Consider the following 22,500-nt stretch of genomic DNA (forward strand, 5'->3'; position numbering starts at 1 on the left):
TGTGTTCGAAGAGATGAGAGCAGTATTTTTGTGCAAAAATTGTTATTAATCAGTATTAGCAATTTAACATTTTGTGAAGGACTTGGCTTTCTTTCCAGGCTAACGTCTGCTTATTACTATGTCTCAGAAAAAGGAAATTTTTGTAATTCAAATATAATAGCCATATTTGGTCTCTTGATACATCAGTCTATTCAGTAACAATAGCAGAAACTGTAACGTCAGTAAAGCTGAGAGGAAAGGAATGCAACAGAAGCCATTATTATGATGACTTTGTGTTTTCCATGAATGTTCCTCATTTGCTTCCAACTAAGTAGGCTGTCTTTGACATTTTATGTCATAACATTTAATTCATATATTATTAGAGTTTGTGGCACTTCATTTTCTACTACTTATTCTTGTGTTGATGATCCTAATAAAGTACTACCTTGAGATGAGCACATCTTAGAGTAAAATAAAGGCTGATTTACAACTACCCCAGAGTGTATTCATCAAAGATTTGTGTATTTAATGATGTTTATTAATTCACAGGCAACGATCAGCACTAGGAGAATGCTTGGCTGCCTTCTCAGGTGCCTTTCCAGTGGCTTTTTTGGAAACTCATTTGAACAAACATAATATCTACTCAATTTACAATACCAAGAATGCAAGAGAGAGAGCAGGTATTTCTAGAACCTCATATGATGTTTATGAAAAAACAGATTTCTCTAGAAATGTTGCTTGCCTAGTAAATGTGTATTTTTGCATGCAGATTATAGTGCAAGAATTTTCTTTTAATCTCTTAATTACAATTCTTTCCTAAATGAATGGGCAAGGTCTGGTAAAACTGATTATTTTACATTTTTAAAGATACCAATGTTTTAATTTTGAGATACTGTTCTCAAAATATTGCTTTGGTATCATGTAGAATCATGTGGAGATATGTTTCATTGTATTAATATTTTCTCAACTGCAAAGCTCATATTGGAAGAAATTCTGAAATACTCTTTAATAGTTGAACCTTGCACAAAGGAATTATTTCCATTATAGAAAGCTTTATTATTGAAGCTTGTTTGTAGCCAGTTTTTACTAAATGGTGCGAAAACATGTTTTTTTTGTTGTTGTTTTTTTTGCTGTTGTTGTTTGTTTGTTTACCCCTTTGATTAGAAGTGTATAAATGTAAATAACAAAAAAAAAGAAAAAAAAAAGAAAAAAAGAGGGGACAGCATAGCAACTAGAGATAATTATTTTCCATATATGACTTTGTTTATTGATTTTTGGACTTTTTTTTTCTTAATAGTTCTCAATTTGCCTACTAGCGTAGAAGAGGTTTGCCCAAATATTCCTTCCTTGGTGAAGCTAATGGAAGAAATTGTGGAATTGGCAGAGTCTGGCATTCGTTACACACAAATGCCACATATAATGGAAGTGATCCTGCCTATGCTATGTAGCTACATGTCACACTGGTGGGAGCATGGGCCAGAAAACAATCCTGACAAGGCTGAAATGTGTTGTACAGCCTTGACATCAGAGCACATGAACACTCTGTTGGGTAACATACTGAAAATCATCTATAACAACCTTGGTATTGATGAAGGAGCCTGGATGAAGAGGTTAGCAGGTAAGATGTAAAAGCAAATAGATGAATAAACATGTAAATATATTGAGAATATATATCCATTTATACACTCTGAATTACTCTGCTTTTTTCCTGTTAAAGGTCGAGCAGAATATCACTCTTGTTTTTAAATACAAATTTGATGAACTACAACTGCTGAGCATAAAGGAAAAGTAGCATAAGTGGTGTGTTTTAATCTCTTAATAAATAATTTAAGAAGTACATTAAACTATTTCTTTTTCCTCCAGAATATGCACATACATATTTTGTATATGTGTGAAATCACAATAATGTGATTTCAGTCTTTCATTTAGGCTTTTTTATGACTTTTCAATGCTTATTGTAGTAGTTATTTTACGATAGCAGTCTGGATTTGTAGTCTACTGAGGGCTGTTAATGAAAAGTGTTCTATGGATAAATTGTAATTACCTAAAATTCTTTGTAATCTATGGATATGTTACAAATGGTTTTGCTGTAATGGCCCAGATGAACTTCTAATTCACATATTCATTTTTATGAGTAGATTTGCAAAAAGCTTGGGCTAACAAATTTCAGATGGCTCAAATGGCTGGTTGGTGGATGGTTGAATCAGTTTAATTTCTGTCTGCACAAGCCTTCCATTGTACTAAAGTGTGTAACAAACACAGACAGGTTATATGTGTAGGTTCACAAATATCTAGAGATTGTTTGCCAGTCCTACTTCAGTCAAGTTGATAAACAACATGCAGAAGAGGAAAAAGTGACTCATAAAACTTGTGTGAGCACTAATTTAGCTATGTATGTATCCACCCATACATACTATTACAAAACTTCCACATTGCTCAATAAATTATGCAGGCAAATACCAGTATGTTGCCAGAATGCCTGTGAAGAGGCAAGGTTTATGATCTTGCAAGCTTAATCTGTTAAATTGTGATTTCTGCCGTCATAGTTACAAAGTGAATTGACTATGAAATCCTGACCGCATTTAATTCTTGGCAAAACTTATGCTGATTTCAATGGGGGCAGGATTTTACTCTGTAGTCTAGAAATAAGACACAAGCTGGAGGATAAGGATAAAATTTTTTGTTTGTATTTTGTGGCCAGGTGTACATTATAATATTGATTGCCTTAAATAGTGTTTTCCCAGCCCATCATAAGCAAAGCGAAACCACAGCTCTTAAAGACACACTTCCTGCCACTGATGGATAAGCTAAAGAAAAAAGCAGCAGTGGTTGTATCGGATGAAGAACATCTAAGAGCAGAAGGCAGAGGTGACATGTCGGAGGCTGAACTGCTCATCCTAGATGAGTTCACCACTTTGGCACGGGACCTCTATGCCTTCTACCCTTTGTTGATTAGATTTGTGGACTATAACAGGTATGTGGAGAGGAACAGGTGAATAAATCTTAAAATCGTCCTGTCGATACTATATCTTATCCCTTAGTACGTCTAGCACTGAATTAACCTTTACTCAACCTGACAATCTTAAAGTTGATCAAACTGATGCTTTGCAATTTAGGAGAAGCTGGAGCCTTTTTCAGAAGAGGAGAAGAAAAACAAACAGAAAAAAAAAAGTAAAGGCCCAATCCAAATATATTGGATTACAACTAGTATTAATGTAAAAGGGTAATGTGATTAAAACAATTAATGTAATTTTAAGGGTTTAGAAATAGGACATCAAAAAGTGACTGCCACTAGAAAGGATTAAAAACAAGCGTGGTTGGTTTTGTTGGCTTTCATCCATGTAAAATGTTGAAAACTACTTTTGAAATCAGCATTTCTGCCCTTTTACTGAATTTTAGGGCAAAATGGCTGAAAGAGCCCAACAGTGAAGCTGAGGAATTGTTTCGCATGGTGGCTGAAGTCTTCATTTACTGGTCAAAGTCCCATGTAAGTAATTCCTTGATAAATATATTTTAAGGTAGTTTTCTTAATCAGGACAATTATTAAGTGACTGTGTTTGGGAAAACATATTTCCTGACAGAGGTGAAACTGCAGATGAGAAGGCATTAACTCAACCAACTGTAGGGAACCTGCTTTTGGCAGGGGGGTTGGACTCGATGATCACCAGAGGTCTCTTCCAACCCCTGTGATTCTGCACTTCTGTGATTAATGACTTTCATGTTTGACGTTTAAAACATTTAAAATGTCTGCCTAGTTGTGGGAGTTGTGTGTTTTGTAGCATAGTAACACTATGTTAGTTGTTTCATTTAAAGAAAAAACTTTTTCCTAAATTGCAGTCTGTGTACTTGAGCCTCAAGGGCAATTACAATAAAAATTCATTTGAAAAGGTACTCAACAGTACTAGTGGAATGAGAGTTTTCTGAAGGAAAGGCACAGCACAACTTATAGTGACTTAATTTGTGTTGCAGTGCAGATTTTTATTTCTTTAATAAATGTTAAAGGTGTAAAATTCAAATATTAAGCCTGGGTCTGTATCTGGCTTGCATGAAGGAAAGCTAGTAAGGGAAGCTGATGTTCTAAGAACAAGGAAGTATAAAATACATCTTAAAGTAGTTCTCCAAATAAAATATTTTTCCAAGATGATACTGTTTCATATTTGATTAATTTTACCAGTTAAGGATTTCTTCTTAATTCCACTTCTACTAAATATAGAATGCTTGGTTCTCAAGTCTGTTTTCTGTAGTTCATATGCAAAAACCAAGGGGTCTGGAGTAAGACCCCTTAATCAGACACCATCACTGATGGTGCAAAAGTGAAAGTAAAGTATGCTTCCTGCAAATACTAGAGCAAAAAGAAGGAAAAACTCAAAATTGAGAGAAACTAAACAATTTCAGATATTGGATCTTGTTATGGACTGTGTCTATACCAAATTTCTTTTCTGCCATAACTTCATTTTTTTCAAGTTTTGGGAACAAGATACCTTCTTATTTGTGTAGCTGTGCTTCAGTTGGACTGTAAGATTTATTATAAACATTCCCATGTGCAGAAAACTCATTGTACAGTAAATAGACACTAGATCATCAAGTTACTTGTGTAACTTGTAAGTTACACTTATAAGATCAGTCTTTTATTCAAACTTGTATCAAAATAATACTGGGGTTTATAAAGGTAAAGATGAAATGCATGGTTTATATGTAAAGGCAATATTTTTATAGTGAAGTAGAGGAGATTTTATCATGGCTGCTTTTCTTGGGGGTGTTTAAGGAAAGGTTGGCTGTAGTGCTTAGGGACATGGTTTAGTCGGTAATGTTGGTGGTAAGGGGATGGTTGGACCAGATGGTTTTAGAGGACTTTTCCAGCCTTAATGATTCCATGATTCTGTAATTCTATAACCAGAGAAACGTGAAACTATAGTATAGGAAAACAAAAAATAAAAAAAAAAATCCTGAGACAGTTAATATAAATAAAGCTGAAATTCAAGGCTGTTTGATCATCCATTCTATTTTTCTGTCCTTGTGTTATTTTTGTGGATTTTATAAATTTCCATTTCATCTACATTTTTATGTAAGATCTGTTTGGATACATTCCTCATATACTGTAAGCACTTTTGACTAAGATTTTCTATGTTTCAGAATTTCAAAAGGGAAGAGCAGAACTTTGTGGTACAAAATGAAATCAATAACATGTCTTTCCTTATCAGTGACACCAAATCTAAGATGTCCAAGGTAGTGTAAATATTTTTATATTTTTCTCTTTGCAAAGGGGAAGCTGATGGGAAGACTCCAGAGAAGAATGGCTATGTATTTATTTATTGTTATATTTATTAACCCTTTATGGGAAGAAAAAGCACTGTTGAAAAAAAAGCAAAAGGTAGTCATTTAAGAAGCACAGTGGATTCTCAAGATATTGATGCAAAATACTGGCAATGATAAAAAGGCAATTCTGTTTTATAGTGATGCAGCTGTATAGGCAGTAAGGAAATTGTCAAGCCAGAGACAATGCTACTATCTATTTAATATTGGATATATATTTTTTAAATTTCATTTTTAATTTATTTTCCATCTTTGCTTTATGCTGCAGGCAGCAGTTTCTGACCAAGAGAGGAAGAAGATGAAGCGGAAAGGTGACCGGTACTCTATGCAGACCTCTCTCATTGTGGCAGCACTGAAGAGATTACTTCCCATTGGCCTAAATATTTGTGCCCCTGGAGATCAAGAACTAATTGCACTGGCCAAAAACCGATTCAGCATGGTAGGCGCACTTGTTGCACTTCTAGAAGGAATAAATATTTTACTAATGAATTTCTTTGATTTTTTTTCCCATTTTGTTCTTACAGCACGACACACATACTGTGCAATCTGCTAATTTCAGGAAATGCTGAACTTTATTTCGTGATAAGCAGGGCTAAACAGAAGATATTCTGGTATCCTAGAAGTGTTGCTGGACTTCACTCTTCTGCCTTTCTACTTCCCAGATGGAATGTCTGACCTTGTTATTTTCCAGTCTTCAGCCTGGAAAATGAAAACTTAAGGCTAGCATTAGAAGTGGAACATTCACATTAATTCTATTTGATCTATAATCTTTTTCATTTTAATGTTGCAGTGTGGGAATATATAGAATTATTATTCATAGTCAAGACTATAATTCTGTTGAATAAAGGCACAATGGGTGGCAGTGGTAAATAGCAATCTACATGTTCTCATTTTCAAGGCAAAAAAAAGGTTTCAATTTGGTCGTATTTATTTTCTAAATGATCAGTAAATGGATAGAGATGACATTCTTAACCAAAAACAGTTATTTCTCTCTCTTAATGTTTAATGCTAAATTATGTTTGTTATATTTTATGAAACTTTCATTAGGAAATGCATATAAGAACTACTTGTTTCCTATGTTCACAGTCAAGTAGCATAAATAATTCTTTTTGATCTTTCCCATGTGAGTACAAGAATTTCTGTAGGGATCCCGTTCTTACTGTTTTAAAAGTATTCCCTAGGAATAAACACACAGTGCAACATTGTGATTGTAATTTGGAATATACTTCCTCATCAAGCTGTGAAGCTTTGTACAAACTAGCAGGCTATTTGACCTTTTGTCAACTGAACTGGATGTTTTTAAATAATAAAAGTTATCTGAAAGAAGCTGATATCAAATCAGAAAAGGCTATGCTCTCTGTTGTGTTATAAAGTAAGAAATAGTTCTGTTAATGGTATTGATTTCATTTGGTCAAAGTATGCGTGTGTGTTTGTATGGGTATATACTTAGATATCCGTAAGGTAATAATTTTAATTCAAACCTTTATTCAGTGTAATGACTTAATGTGAACAAATATGAATGTTGGTATCCAGAACTCGTTCCTATGAGTTTGGATATGGCTAGCTTTGGTCTCACACAAGAAGATATATTACCACAGAAATTTTATTCACTTCCTCATTGTCAGTTTTATTCATCATCTGGACCAAACCCAAGCTTGACATTTATATTAACAATACGTTTTCTTAATTACTTTCTATACCTAATTTATATAATTTGTAATTTGTTGACAGAAAGATACTGAGGATGAAGTACGAGACATCATACGCAGTAATCTTCATCTCCAGGGCAAGGTAATTTATGTGCAGTTTTTAAACACGACCTTTCTTCTGTTGAATTCATTGTTGTCACATTTCATATAATGATAGCCTGCATCAGTTATTTAGGATAACTCATAATCCCCTTTTCACATCTGTCAAGTAACTTTTTCATTTCAGTGGTTAAATATTAGTTTTTTTAATGTGTTTATATATGTATTATATAAAATATCCTGTGACCTTTTGAATCCCTGCCAATTAGCACCATCAATAAGAAGCTGAGTGTGGTCTATCACTGTTTAAACTCTACCTTCTGATTGTTTGAGGTAGAATTTGAAAAATGCTCAGTGTTAACTTATATCTGTTTGAAGTGAGAGGGAAAGGGAACCTGCCACTTTTGTATACTCTAAAGTAGAAAATCACTGCTTGGCTATATTTTGTCCCTGTTTTGCAGCCCACAGAAAAGAAAGCATTTTGGAAGAAGTATAGATTTTTTTTTTTTTAGTTGAATTCAAGTTAGTGCCAGATGAATAGCCTTAGGGGAGAAGTCCTGAACTGGCCTAGTGTAACCAAACTGTTTTCTTTAATGCTTCGAATAATGGCAAAGAAGAGGTCAGAATATGGAAGTGGAATAAAATGACGTATTGAAGGAAAAAGCAATCAGACCCATGGATTTTGCTTTACCTAGCATTATCCTTTACCTACTCCCTACACTTCCCCCCCAGAAGAGTTTGATTCACATCAGGGATTTGCCGTAGTCATTAATTGATGACAAGGAAAAACAAAAAAACAGTGAGTTGGATATCGGGCTTTTTTTTTTTTTTTTTTTTTTTTTTCCCTGAAATAGTATTTAAGAATCATCTAGACGTCTAGATTCCACTGCAATGTACATGGCAATATGTTTGTTTGTTTAAATGGTTTGGATGTGAGGTAGTTCTTCCAGGATTTTCTCCTATCTTCTGCTTTCTCTATCGCAAGATTATATGGAGCTTGGGGTTTCTGAGGCTCACAGGAAGATGCATCATTTTGCAAAGCTAATGTTTAATGCTTTTCCTCATAAAATATTACAAATCAAAGTCCAATAGCTTTAAATCAAATGGAGTACACATAGGAAAGTTCACCTCTGACTATGAAAGATTTGGTTAAATCCTAAAAAAGAGCTTGAAATAATTATCTATATATAGTGAATATTATTGTGTACTGTAAAGCAAAAGAATCCACACAGGCATTCTTCCATACTAGGAAGAACGGAGCATTTATAAAGATCTATGGTATGTTTCATAGGTAACATATATGGGTATACTTAAGCAGTGACACACACTATGAACACCTGAACCTGAAATGTATTGTGATTTTATATGTGAACTTGAGCAATATTTACTTCATGATAAAGATAGGTATTTCTATTCTGACATTTTCAGTATGTATATATTGCCATTTTATGAGTGACCCAGTTGTAAAGTCCTTCCTGGCATTTCATGCTGTTGTGTAGGACTTGTCCTCCTATTTTAAGTGTTTCCTCTTCAGTTTCTATTTTGTTTATTTAGGGTTATATTGTACATAGTGCTATTAAGAGGTTTCTGTCTGTTACTGGTTTGTTGCCTTGGAGTAGTGATACTTCTTAATAACTTTACCTGTGCTTCCTCTTGAGAAATTTCCTTTGATTTAATTAGAAATTGGCTGCTGTTCAGCAACATACAGCCTCCTTTGTTTATAACGTGAGAGTAAAAGTATTTCTAAATTTCTTAAACTGATGAAATTACTAGTGCCTTAATAATTAAGAAGTCAATAATCTTAGCTAATCCAAGGTACTTATTGATTTTTTCAAGTTGTAAACTTATCAGGAGTGACTCTGGATTTTCTTCATTGTAAATTGATTTTCCAGAGGAAGTTGACATTCTAATATGGATTAGAATGATTTAGCTAACCAAGACAAATAACTATTGTGAAATGTTATCCTAGCTTCACTAGTTATGAAAAGCTCCGATTTTGACTTGTATGTGAAAAGTAGGCACTCAACTGTGGACAAAATAGAGCATTCTTTAGACTTCAAAACTCCATTTTATTGTTACATATATTATCTTTATGTGGCTTATTATCTGAGTGGTTTGTTCCTGATGAAATATATCTTTTCTTGAATCATTTATTACTGACATATTTCAGAGTTCAAATTAGAGCTAAATTTAAAATTTAATAATTTATAGTTATGTCTAATGTTAACTTTAGTAGTTACTTACAGTTGGTTACTTTATGATTCTGTGATGTCATTAGTATTTAGTCACTGTATCATGTGACTGTACATCGAGTACATGTCAGGTAAAGTCAAAAAATCATGCTTCCTGCTAGGAAAAATAATACCAATGTATTTTGTGCATATACCACCCTTTTTTATCCAATGGAGTTATACATAAAAGCAATGTAAAACAAATGGTCTTCAATTATTATTTAATGTGACCAGCTAATAATGTAACTTAGTTGTGATGGTGTTTGTGTAAGGTGACTTTCAAAACAGAGGAAAGCTATCACTTTATCAAAAGTCTGATTTTCTTCCAGGCACGGCAATATTACCATAGCAATATTCTTTCTTTAAATGATGTTTTCTGTTGACCACTTTTGTTTCACAGACACTGTGTTCTGTCATTTGTGCTAGAGCTAATATGTGATTTATCTCAATTTTTTGTTTTTGGAAAACTGCACTGTTTAAAAATCATCCTTCTTAATCTTTATCTATAAATGTTTCAGCGTCTATTTCATGCATTTGTCTACCGTTGTCTACATTTGTCTTCACCCTGTTTCTGTCTTTCCTTTCCTTGCATGCCTGCATGCTGTTACTCAGTACCGAGCCTTTTATTTCAAGAAATTGATGACGAAACTTGCATTCATTTTGACATGGATGAAGCTCAAGTCACCAAAATCTTCTTCCAGCCATGCTAATTCACACCTTGAAATGTCAACTACTCATGCCCTTAGAAAACTACCTATACAAAAAAGCTGTACTTTGATAGAATGTGAGGAGTCCTCTGATCAAAAGACATCTCTGCCTGTGCATAAAAAGTCTTTTGTGGACTATCCATTCATGATGATCCAGTCAAATACTCACACAAAGACTGTGGATGTGACAGTTGTTAAGAAATGGAAAATCCGAAAGGTGGAAGAAAAACCTGCCAATTGTGGCTTTCTAGGTTATAATAAGCTATTATTGAGCGACTGTGTAAGTTTATAATTATTCCTGGAACTTCAGTAAACCGTGTATTTTAAGATGTGTTATGGAGGTGAATTAGCGTTATTGTCTCATTCTAGGCACAAAATGAAATCTGGATTCACAAAGATGTTTTAGAAAAGTAAGTGTTGAGTTTAAGCCCTATTCAAATCCATGGGGTTTAGGCTCCCAAATGCTCTGGGAATCCAGGCCAGTGTCACTTAAATTGCACAGTCAGGAATAGATCACTGGTCACAGCTCTCAGTAAAATGGGTTTCACATTGCAAATGTCTTTAGTGCTATTGGCACAAAAAATAGTGCTTTCAATGTGTGTTGCATCAGTGTTGAATAGGAGAAGCACTGGGAGACAAAATAAACCGAAAAAAGAAAAAAAAAAAAGAAGACATGGATAATAGTAAAACTGAGAATCGCAAATCACCAAAATGGAGAAAATTAAATGTAAAGAGAAAAATGAGAAAAATGTTTTGCTTCATACTGTTTTTTATAATTTGTAGGTTAATAAGAAAATACTTTTTTTTTTTTTTTTTTTTGATAAATTAACCTTTATTTTTTTAGGTAGTAATCAGTTAAATAAGGATTTTCTAATATTTTGAAAAAGCTTAAATCCAAAAAATCAGATGTAGATAAGATTTATTTTCATGACTAATTTCCATGACTGAAAGCTAAGTAATCACACATAACAAAGCAACAATTTCATTATTATTTGTTTTAATAATAATTAAAGTCAGTGTATAAAGTTGTGCCTCTTTCTACCTCATATTCATTACTTTTCCTCAGATAATATATTCATCACTGGTACCAGTGCCATTTGTTGGCCCATGATCATTTGCTCTTTGTATGATTGTAATACTTTCAGTCCTCTGGAAGCTTTCAACAAACCTTGCACAAATCAGTCTTAAGTTTTATTTGCCTGTGTTCTCCTAGTCAACATAGTGGACACCTTATGGGTTAGCCACGTAAAGGTACGGGTTAGCAATATAAAATGCTCTGTTGTCCTTTGAAACCGTTTCTGTACTAATTAAACTGTTTATCCCTACATTTGGTACATTTTGCCATGGTTACACGTGAAATCTTTCTCCTGCAGCTTGAGGATCCCGCCATTAGATGGCAGATGGCACTTTACAAAGATTTACCAAACAGGAATGAAGATTCCTCAGATCCAGAGAAGACAGTGGAAAGAGTTCTTGATATAGCTAATGTACTTTTTCATCTGGAACAGGTGAGACATATTTTCTCAATTACATTGCCTCTTATTGTAAACAAAAGCATTCAGCCTCTCCGTTGTAGTTTTCATCTGTTGAATTTATATTATTTTTTCTTCCTTTTGGTGGCTACTGTTCAGATGCTTTCCTTTCTGGTTTTTAATCCAATATCTTGTGGTCATATCAATCATATAATGCTTTTTCAGCAGCTCCAACAATCATTTATGAGGAAAAGGACTGGTGATACATATGTTTTAGCATCCTTCTGGTGCACTGCATCTACCAGGAAGTGATCAAAAAATTGTCCGTGGAGCGTGAAATGTGATTTAAAAAAACAAACAAACAAACAAACAAACAAACAAAAAAAAACCTGAAAAATGTATTTTCTCAACCTTTTTTCTTTATTCGAGATACTTGAATTATGGAATTAGAAAGAAACTTAAACTGGCTACATGAATATCTGATTAGAATTTGCACACTTTAACTATATGAAGCTGGACAGCGAGATGGCTTGAAAGATGACTTCTCTATTCACTGTATACCAATTAGAAAAAATGTAAGAAGAATTTCCAATTGACAAAATAATTTGCTAAATTTTGACATTTAAAAAATTCTATGTTAGTACATCCTACAAATCAAAGACTATTTAGTAAGTTTAATTTTCTCATTTTGCTTACTGAACTGTATTTTTAACTTCAGATATTTTTCTGTGGTTGCAAGTCTATTTTATTTTATTTTATTTTATTTTATTTTATTTTATTTTATTTTATTTTATTTTATTTTATTTTATTTTATTTTATTTTATTATTTTTATTTTATTTTATTTTTATTTTATTTTAATTTAATTTTTATTTTATTTTAATTTAATTTTGTTTTTTATACTGAAGAAGCAGCATATTAACCTTAAGGGCATTTCTAGTGGCAGAGATAAGCACTGCTGGTTGCACCATAGACTGTTAAGTGATCGCACATAAAATTTGCTTTTTTTTTTTTTTTTTTTTCCCTTTTGAAAGAATACTTAAAAATTCAAGGCTGTCTTGCTCTCTTACTAGATTTTTTGATTTCAGAAGCTTGGCACAGATTTTCATGTAAGGAAGCTTCCATACTTTGAAGAGGCAACTGGTTCAGTCAAGTAGGAATCTGAGGGACATATGGAAGTACTTGTATATACTTTGTGGTACTTGCTTGCTTGCTGAGTGACTCTCAGAAATCTTGGTATCCTGCATACACTGTATATTGATGTAAATACATCAATACAATACAGTATATTGATGTAATATATATGTAATAACATATATCCCAGTTGTTCTTTTCTCACACATCTTCTCTATATAGTTTACCAGCCTTGCAGACTGGCAAATTCAGCAGATTTACATAGTTGAATAGAAGATGAAAAAGAGGAAGTCACTAAAGTTTACCTGCTACTGAATGCATGTAGATCAAATAAAAAAGTGATAGAATGTGTAGTAAAAGCACGGCAATCATGTTAGCCTACTAGAGAAAGAGTTCTGTTCCAGAATCAATTTCACCGAACCTCAAAATACCCTCAATAAAAAATAAGAATACCCTGGATTTCCCTCAAAATACCATATGGATGTTTCATGTCAATAGTTTTAATGAGGTAAATGCTGCCTACTTTTATTCTGTGTACTTGGAAACTTTTTGTTTCGGGATTTGGCCCCACAGCTTCACTTCTCTTCTATAGGCAAGTGCTCAGGTATAGTTTTTTTTTTTTGTTGTTTTGTTTTGTTTTGCTTTGCTGTTTGCTTCTGTCACTGAATGGGTAATTCTGTGTCTTTAGAAATAATGGATATATAATCACTGGGACTGCTTCTGTGATAAACTGTAGTAGTTCTTTGTTCTTCATATACAAATACTCTGGCCACTTTCCCTATGGCACTTGGAAGGATCAGTACTTCAGCTATTTGTTTGTATTTTCTTTCCTTGCACAACTAATTTATTTGTTTGCATTATTTTCAGAGATCCGCTTGTGTAGGCCGAGGCTATTTCTTTTGGGAAAGTATAGAGAGTTTGTTTTTGAAGACATTACTAACTATCTAACTTTCACATTTGGATTTGTCTGACTTCTAAATTGTTAGCACTGACTTTGTTTTGTGTTTGTAAATATGTTTGCAGTGAATACTTTTCTATCTTTTCTCATCAATAACAAATTTTTTCACTTGTGTTTTATATTTTGAAAAAAAAACGTGTTTTAGAATACTGCCATTTAATCTTACAAGTGTAATTCTCCAATTTTACTGAATGCTTTGCGGTATTTTTAGTCAGTTTAATTAAATGCTTATTGTTTAACTATGAGTAATTTTTGGTATTTCAATAAACTGCTGAAGTCCTCTTTGATAACTACATGTATGTGTGGATTGAATACTCATTGTTCATAAACATCATCATCACTTCATATTCTACGACAAAATGTTTTATTTTAATACTAGCCAGAATCACTAAATCTTTCAGATTAGGGATGCTAACTTCCATAGATTTCTTTTGATGGTGCTGGAAGACAGAGGATATTATTCCACTAGCCCAGTAGTCTGTAAAACAAACCACTGAAAAAACAAACAAACCACCCTTCTTCCCCAACCTGTCCCAAACAATCCCAACATTACAGGAGTAGTGTAACTTAAATCAAATCAAACTTTATGGAGCAGATGTAAAGTAAATTGCAAAAACTGTGAATAGACCATGTGAAAGGAATCATCTGTAGCACAGCCTGGAATCAAAGTTCCCAGCCAGTCAGGCTATGTACTGTTGGTCTTTTGGACCATAACTTCTGATTTTCTGATGGAAACTAGGGTAGAAGGTAGAACAAAGGAAAATGAAAGAATATGAGAATAAAGCAGACCCAATCTTATCTCATGCTACTTTAAAGCCAGGAGGCAGAAAGCGAATTAATCTGAAAGCAGATCTGCAACATTATGAAATGTAGCTGAATAAGATATTTTGGAATATCTTATGTTCATTGTAGCTATTTAGATTCGTGGAAGAGATTTAGTTCTAACTAAGAGTCTGTGCCTGTGTCTCACTTTTAAAGTTAATTTGTTTCCATTGTAGCTGGTCATGGTAAATATTACAAATAAGCACTTAATAGTATTTAGGAAGACTCCCTCTGAGCCTGTACATGTACACCTCTGTGAAAGTGTACAATTTAACGCTATGCAAAGAGTAGTGTACCAAAGGAAGAGTGAGTGAAATTCTTTGTAATAAAATATAAGATTTCCTGGCAGATGGTTTCAAGATAATAATACTCCATCTGGAAGACCTAAGAAGTAGGATTAAGTAAACAAAGAAAATAAATATACCATAAAAGGAAAGGGAAATTTTGTTTTAGTTTTACTTTTTTTTTTAAATTGGATTTCTACAATTTGACTGACCACTTGAATGAACTCTGTCTGGAACATGTTTTTCCATTTCTTATTCTTCTCTTATCTTTCCAGTTGATTTATGTTATCTAACATTTTTATTATTATTACTATGCCCAGACAGTGGAGACTTTGCCATATTCTTTATTTTTCCATATATATTTTATGTAACAGGTTGAACATCCTCAGCGGTCCAAAAAAGCAGTGTGGCATAAGCTGCTGTCTAAACAGAGGAAAAGAGCAGTGGTTGCCTGCTTTAGAATGGCACCATTATATAATCTACCAAGGTAAGTGCTATATTTGTTTTATCATTTACAAATGTGAATACAAATGTGTGTTTTTGCTCATACAATTCTATTTGGTGAGATCTGAATGAAGAATGACATGCAAACCAATAATTGGGAAACTATGCAGTAATGTACACTGTATGTTTCTTTTAGTAGATCTTATTACTTTCTTCTAGTATATGTTCTGAAGAAAAATAAGAAATACATTTTTAAATTTGTGGTTCTCTCCTTCTGACATTTTTCCACCTGTTTTTTCTGGTGTGTTTGCTTTTTTGAAAAGTATACATATTTCACAGGAGATAAATTTAGAAATGGATATATTGGGGTCATGTACCATCTTTGGAGATAAATGTCTTCCTAAGATATGGTATAGCTCTTGAACTGGGGAGTTACCTTTAATATTTGATGCTACATTTTCTATATAGAGGAAATAAATTGACATTATTTGTCTAAAAATTTGTCTATTTACTCTGCACTTTTGATAAGAGCGGAGTGTTCTTTTTCTACTAGGAAATTATGCATATACTGTAGCTTCACACCTTTTTCTTCTTTCCTGGTTAAAGGAGGCTAGGATCTATAGCCAGGTGAGTCCTGAGATTTTGGAAGGAAAGAATATTCAAGAAACGCAAAGGAATCTGTTTTTTCATGCAGTTGCTGAAAATAATTTCAAGAACATGTATCTGATATATTCAACATAATATAATTCTCTTTTGTTCTCAGAAGCATGCATATTTTTACTGTTAAAACAGTTAGTAGGGTGAGTTTAAGCACAAAGGCATGAGATGTCATACCATCCTGAAATGAGGCTGTCTTGATAGTTGAAAATAGAACCAATATATTTACATCTGTAGCTCTTCTTACTTATAACAAATAGATCACCTGCACATAACTAATATCCCATATATTTCAATTATATTATTTAATAATTCAGTTATTCCAGTTATCTTCCTTTTCAGTATGTGCAATTGAGAGTTGTTTTAAAGAATTAGGAATAATGATAACATTCTTCATAGAGACATATTTATCACACAGTCTATTTTGTATTGAATTCTTAATGAAACAAACAACAACAACAACAACAAAAACAACTAAACAAAAAAACACACAAAACTGTAAACCTCATCATTGGCTTAATCCCTCTCCCCTAGCCTCACCAGATATTTAATTTCATGGAAAAAGTTGGTTTATAATTTGAAATGTGTGAGTCTAATCCTGAACATTCAAAAAATGTAATTATTTGAGCACAATACAATGCTATCTATTGCTGTTATCATACTGAAATTAAAATTATATGAAAACATTTCTTATTCAAAATAAAATTAAATAATGTGGTAAAATGCTTTTATCTTGCACTAGTGTTTAAATTTCTTTAAAGTTCTACTTATTATTTGTTACTGAAATCATTATTACGTTAATATTTGTGAAACTCGTATCAAAAAGTGATGTTTCAATTTGAGAATTTGAATCTAAAGATAAGTTTTAATAGAATGTTTTGGACTCGTTTTGCTGTAGAAATTCAGCTTCCCTTTTAAGCAGTAGCGGTAATGTAGGGGCACTTCTCCAAACTAAATGAAATCTATTTGACCAGATTTTCTCCTTATAAATGTAAAGCTTTTCTTTTAATTTTCTTTTTCTTAGGCATCGAGCTGTCAATCTCTTTCTTCAAGGCTATGATAAATCATGGATTGAGACAGAAGAACACTATTTTGAAGACAAACTGATAGAAGATTTAGCAGTATGTCTGTGTGCAAAGGGTTGTGGGAATGTATTATGGATTAACATTAACATATAATCATAACTATAAGACTGTGGGGTACATAAGAGATCATCTAAGCTATCTCTACTAAAAGGTGTGAGCTATAATCAAGTCACTCTGACAGTTGTTAAAAATCAGAAAAAAGCGGAGATTACAAAATCCCCTTAGGCAATCTGCCTCAGGGCTTCAATAACCATATTATAAAACTTTTTTGTCTAAATTACATGCCAGTTGCTGTCATTGCCATAACTTTCAGCAGCTGCCCTGTGGAAAATGGTTTATTCCCTTCTTTCTTTGCAGTTAACTTCTATGTATTTGAAGACATTGTAACCCACATTAAAGCCATTTAAGTCAAAAGGTTAGAATGGGAAACTAGAGTGGTTCTAGTCTAAGATTAATCACTCTCACAGAAATAGACAGGAAAAGGGTATTCATTGGGACTATCCATGCAGAAGGGTCTTCTTGTACTGTTGGTCAGGGAAGTGAGGATTTTTCCCAGCAGTCAAATTTTAGACTTTAGTCATAAGCTTGATAAGTCCTTGGACTGATTTTCAGGTAAGGCTTGTGTCCTCAACCTTTATAATCGTCTCTCAGAAAGGAGGTTTTCATGAGGATTCAGCAAGAACTAGGTCAGAAAATATTTGTAGTAGGAAATGTTTCCCTTCCTGGAGGACCAAGACAGACTTTTTATAGGGAGGAGGGCCAGCTCTCTACAACAGGGAAAGAAAGCTAAATAGAAAATTGTTATTAGGAAAAACAAATAAACAAAAAACAAAACCAATAATTGTTAATTTGCTTTTAACTGTTCAAAGTTTGTGCATAAAACCAACTGCCCAAGTTGTGAACTATTTTGAAAATAAGGATCAAAATAACAAAAAAAGTGTCAGTAGCAATAATTTCAACACAAACAGACTATGGAAATTCATTGTCTGCCTGCACACATGTAGAATTCATTTCTTGTGACAACCTGATTGTGGTCTAAGCATTATGAAAAAGCAAGAGACTTGTACACAAATGCTTTTTGTGCAACCTTTTAAACTGATAGTTTAGTATGTCCCAGCACATTTTAAATGTTTAAATAATGCATGTTCCTTGCGAAAATATTGACGTTTTAGCAGTTTAGAGTGTGTGTGTATGTATATGGAATGTGGAGCAGCACAGCTCTTTGTGTGTGCATGTATGTGTGAAGAACCCAGCACAGCCATTTGATTACACTTTGACTTAAAGGGTTGTCTCCATATTTTGTCAATGAAGCTGCATCATTTCCAAGTTTATGTAGAACTTCTTGTGAAAAACTGCTTTAGGGAAGACAGAAACAAACTGGATTGGCTCCTATATCTTCTTTTAATAAAGGACCACAGGCATTCACATCACATTCAGTAACTCTGCAAGAATACAGATAAGTTTGTCTCCAGCCCTCTCTTGAGGATGTATTAAACCTTTCATTCAGAAGAGTGATCAGAAATCTCTTTTAAATTGATTTCTATTAAATTCTTGCTGCTTTATAGCACTCCTCTGGAGGGTGAACTCTTCAGCTCTGTGCAGTAGGTTCAGACTGTTGTGTTGTGTTTATTATGTTGCTGGTGAAGGTTCTCTGACCCTATTAGAGAAAATGTACCAAGGTGTAATAAGGAATTAAAGACTTATTGGCCAACCAAGATGGAATCATAGCCCAGGCTGTGGTGATAGATCTCATCTGGAAGACTTGAAAGGAAAAGCCTTGGACTGTGCTTCAAGCATTGCCTGACATTTCTGAACTGTTCAGGTATTGAGTAGAATACTGTAACAAACCAGTGCTCAGAGACTATAGCCAAGACTTCATATCCATGAGCTCTCTGTAGTCAGTAAACTACAATTATAATTGTAGTTTACAATTATAATTGTAACTAAGCCATAATTACTATGGCTTAGTAATTACTTTTTCGGAACTGAGAATTTTGAACTCTCTTTTCTGCTAAGTGAAAATAGTTTAAAGGAAGAAATTCAGTGAAAACTCTCTCCTTCCTGACTTTGCCAGATCCAGGCCTGTGGTGGGGCATTTGCTGGGATTTAGGATTAGTGCTTTCATCTTCTTAAGCATAGGACTGGGCCAAAGCAGGTTTGCTTCTTGAATTTTCTATCCATAAGGATTTTATACAAAAGTGGCACTACTATACATTTAATTAAAGAAAAAGATAAAAATCTTCAATGAGATTGAAATGAAGAGCAGGGGAGGCTTCTCATCTTCCTCCCCCCCAGCAGTAATAACGTTATTACTGATTACAGTTATAATTTGCCTTGTTCAGATCTTGGCATTTATATTGGAAATATTGTCATATATTGAAAAATGTGAAGTGAACCTTGCATAGCCAGCATAACTATTTTCACTTCAAATTGTAGAAGTACACTAGCTTGTGAAACAGACATGCATACAAGTCAAGTAGAAGTGAATTCTCAGCTGCAACCAGTCATGTTTGCTACAACTGCGTTGAAAAAATGGACTTCACAGGCCATATATGCAATGTCGTATTCAAAGAACATTCATACAGTAACATTTTTGGTGCTAGCACAACACTTTTTTCTTGGTAAAAAACTCCATTCTCTTTACACCTGTCATGTGGCCAACACTTTCTTACTGATAACAGATAACATCTGGCATTTTATTAGTAGTATTGTTATTATTACTTCTGCAGTTTTAACAATGCATACAATTCTTTTCATCAGTATTTCAGTGTATACTGCTAGGTGAAAATGAGAAGGAAGAGTGTGCATAACTTATGCAGCAAGTTTTCTGTGAATTACAAGATACTTTGTAGAAAAATATGTCTGGATGAAGGAAAGTTTTGAACAGCTAGTATGAAAAACTCATGATCTGAAATGTCTTTTGGCAAAAGACAAGAAGTCAGAGGACAAATTTTGTGTAGATTATTTTCAAAACATTGCTTCAGTGATTGGCATCTTGTTATCTGAGTATATTTTCTTTTTGCAGTGAACTAACCACAGCTGTCTAAACCTGAAAGCAAAATAGCCACATGAAAAAAAAACACAAACACAAACACAGAAAACCTATTCATGTGTATGTTTAAGTTATTGATTGATATATTTTTATAAATTATTGGTATTGATATTCTGATATTCTAAAGTTCTCCATTACTGGTAGACATGGCTCATTCTGGCTGAAGCTATTGGTGAGCTTCAAGTTTGTATAATGCTCGTCAGGGAACATTATGTTCCTCAGGGAACATTATACCTGGCATAGCACTTGGAACAAAGGATTTTAATTTTTAGCTGATGAGGCTTGTTAACATAGGGAGAAACAGGCTACTGTTTTTGCTACCTAAGGAAAGGATGGCTTCTGATTACCACTCATTCTGAATGACGAGAGTAGGAGACTGAAGGTCTTTTCAGAATTGAGAAAAGAGGGTTGAGAAGAGGAGATCCAAAGGTTTGCATATAGTATCATCTTTGTAAGTCTTCATGGTGTAGGTTAAACTCAGTCAGGATCACTTACTTTGCTTGGAATTTGTTTCCTCCTGGTTGTCCAGGTCAAGAATTATGTATGTGAGTATTTAAAGTTTAATAAATTGCACAGAGTAAAACATTTTTCATAATAAATAATATAATGTACTTTTAAAAAAAGTAATCTTTATTTCATTTTTTTTCCCCTAAAGAAACCTGGAGAGGAACCAACAGAAGAAGATGAAAACCTTAAAAGAGTTGATCCTTTACATCAACTTATTCTGCTATTCAGTCGAACAGCCTTAACTGAAAAATGGTAGGGATAGTGTGAAAGACTTCAGAGTGTATGCAGATTTTCAGATTACTTCTGTATTTGAAGATATCCATGTCTCTGTTTAAGTCAGATTCCATAGGCTAGGCCAGAACCTGTGCATATGTAAACATGGTGAGTTTGAGTTACACTGGAACTTCTCTAGCCTGTGGTAGTATGTGAAGACATTTTAACATGACTGATAATGAGATTTAATGAGTTTTCTAGAGGCACAAAGACGTGCCTATGCACTTTGTCACAGTCCTGGATGCTATATTCCTGTCTGTGTTCAGGACTTACTATGTCTCTGTCTTCTGTGTTCCCTATTCACAGTGATATTCTAATTATTAAATACATTTCTAGGAAAAAAATAAAAATTAACTTTGCTATCTTTGATTGAACTTTTTATTTTTTTTATTTCTGTGTACTGTGTTTGTAGTTGGCTTTGCTTTTCAGTCTGTATTAGTTAATCTAGTCCTCATTTTCAAAAAAAGATTTTTCTAATTAATTATAAGTGCAGAAATCCTTTAAAATATTTTTAACGTGCTTAAAAATATTTTGGAGCTCAAATTCTACTTGTATTGCTCTAATCTTCTGTCTCTTCCCTTTCCTCTCTCCATTACCCAGCAAACTGGAGGAAGATTTTCTCTATATGGCTTATGCTGACATTATGGCAAAGGTAATTTTTTAAATGTAAAAGATCTTTTACATCTTTTCTGTTTTATTAATGTTAATAATGAAGATCAAGAGAAATTGTGTAACACAAACTAAGCCTTAGCCTCCTCTGGGCTTATTAGTAAATGTTTTCTTTTTTGCATGGTATCAGAGTTGCCATGATGAAGAAGATGATGATGGTGAAGAAGAAGTGAAAAGTTTTGAAGTAAGATTGTACTTTTTTTTTTTTTTGTTCATGGATTTTTTTTCTTGTCATACTAGACATTTTTCATAGCTTCTAACTGACATTTATGTTTCTTGGTTCATGGCTTACTGCAGCTTATTATGCCAGTGAACTGCATGTCAGAAGCTGAATTGGCAAAATATGAGTCATCAGATTCACAGTAAAACAAGAACAGTTGTGTCACCTAATATAAGACTATTTTTAGAGTACTTTAACATATGCTATATGTTCATCTGATTGATTTTAACTTTTTAGTTGGTGAAGAGAAATGTCTTGGGTAGCATTTTATTCTGCAAGTCTGATAACAGGCTGTATCTTGTAAAGTATCAAGTCCTACTTTAATTTGCATGGTTAAAATACTGAAATTGAGCTGATTTTTTGCAGTAGCCATTCACATTCCGTACTAGCAATTTATTCAGAATTTTTATGTTCACGTATATATGTGAAGATATATATGTGAGTACTTCTTAATAGTAACATATATACGTATAGTACTTCTTAATAAAAGGTTAGCTTCTGTTTATCAACACTGCTAAGCTTTTTATTACATTGAGAATAAGAAAGCTGTATTTATTGTTCATTAAATGCTGACTTTTTAGTGATTGTCTCTACATAAGGAAACACAAATGCATGCATTGCTTTGCAAGAGTAAGAGATGCAAGTCCTTGTTATGCATTTGCTCTGGGATCTTTCTCTCTTTTTCCATCAATAATGTGAAAGTCACATGAAATTTGTCATTCTGAGGGGCAGTGAGAGAATTAGCTTGTTAAAATTTTAAGGATGATACGTAGTTACATTTACTGCATTAAAAACTGTCTTATATTTTCAAATCAATTAATACGTATATTTAGTATATTTACTAAAGCACAGAAACATGAAATGCATGCTTGTATTATTTTTCAAAAAAAAAAGTCTAAATATACTGATTTATTTGATATAAAAATATCTGTGCTGCTATGATTTTA

At 33.3% G+C, this 22,500-nt stretch overlaps 1 protein-coding gene across 13 annotated transcripts in view; it reads left to right on the forward strand.

Annotated features, from left to right (window-relative positions):
- RYR2 (ryanodine receptor 2) overlaps nucleotides 1–22,500 on the forward strand; it is a 415,779-nt gene that overhangs the window by 340,245 nt on the left and 53,034 nt on the right. For 7 of the 13 annotated variants that reach the window (XM_032184919.1, XM_032184922.1, XM_032184920.1 and 4 more), the window contains 13 exons: nucleotides 529–659; nucleotides 1,277–1,597; nucleotides 2,713–2,953; nucleotides 3,379–3,466; nucleotides 5,113–5,205; nucleotides 5,561–5,731; nucleotides 7,024–7,083; nucleotides 11,352–11,486; nucleotides 15,021–15,133; nucleotides 16,772–16,868; nucleotides 20,540–20,643; nucleotides 21,265–21,316; nucleotides 21,464–21,517. In XM_032184919.1, the coding sequence (XP_032040810.1) occupies nucleotides 529–659; nucleotides 1,277–1,597; nucleotides 2,713–2,953; nucleotides 3,379–3,466; nucleotides 5,113–5,205; nucleotides 5,561–5,731; nucleotides 7,024–7,083; nucleotides 11,352–11,486; nucleotides 15,021–15,133; nucleotides 16,772–16,868; nucleotides 20,540–20,643; nucleotides 21,265–21,316; nucleotides 21,464–21,517 (1,660 nt within the window). Of the gene's footprint in view, nucleotides 1–528; nucleotides 660–1,276; nucleotides 1,598–2,712; nucleotides 2,954–3,378; nucleotides 3,467–5,112; nucleotides 5,206–5,560; nucleotides 5,732–7,023; nucleotides 7,084–9,883; nucleotides 10,259–11,351; nucleotides 11,487–15,020; nucleotides 15,134–16,771; nucleotides 16,869–20,539; nucleotides 20,644–21,264; nucleotides 21,317–21,463; nucleotides 21,518–22,500 lie in introns of all 13 variants that reach the window. The other 6 variants (XM_032184912.1, XM_032184915.1, XM_032184916.1 and 3 more) reach the window with 1 other exon arrangement.

The sequence above is a fragment of the Aythya fuligula genome, chromosome 3 (assembly GCF_009819795.1).
Source record: "Aythya fuligula isolate bAytFul2 chromosome 3, bAytFul2.pri, whole genome shotgun sequence".
NCBI lineage: Eukaryota > Metazoa > Chordata > Aves > Anseriformes > Anatidae > Aythya > Aythya fuligula.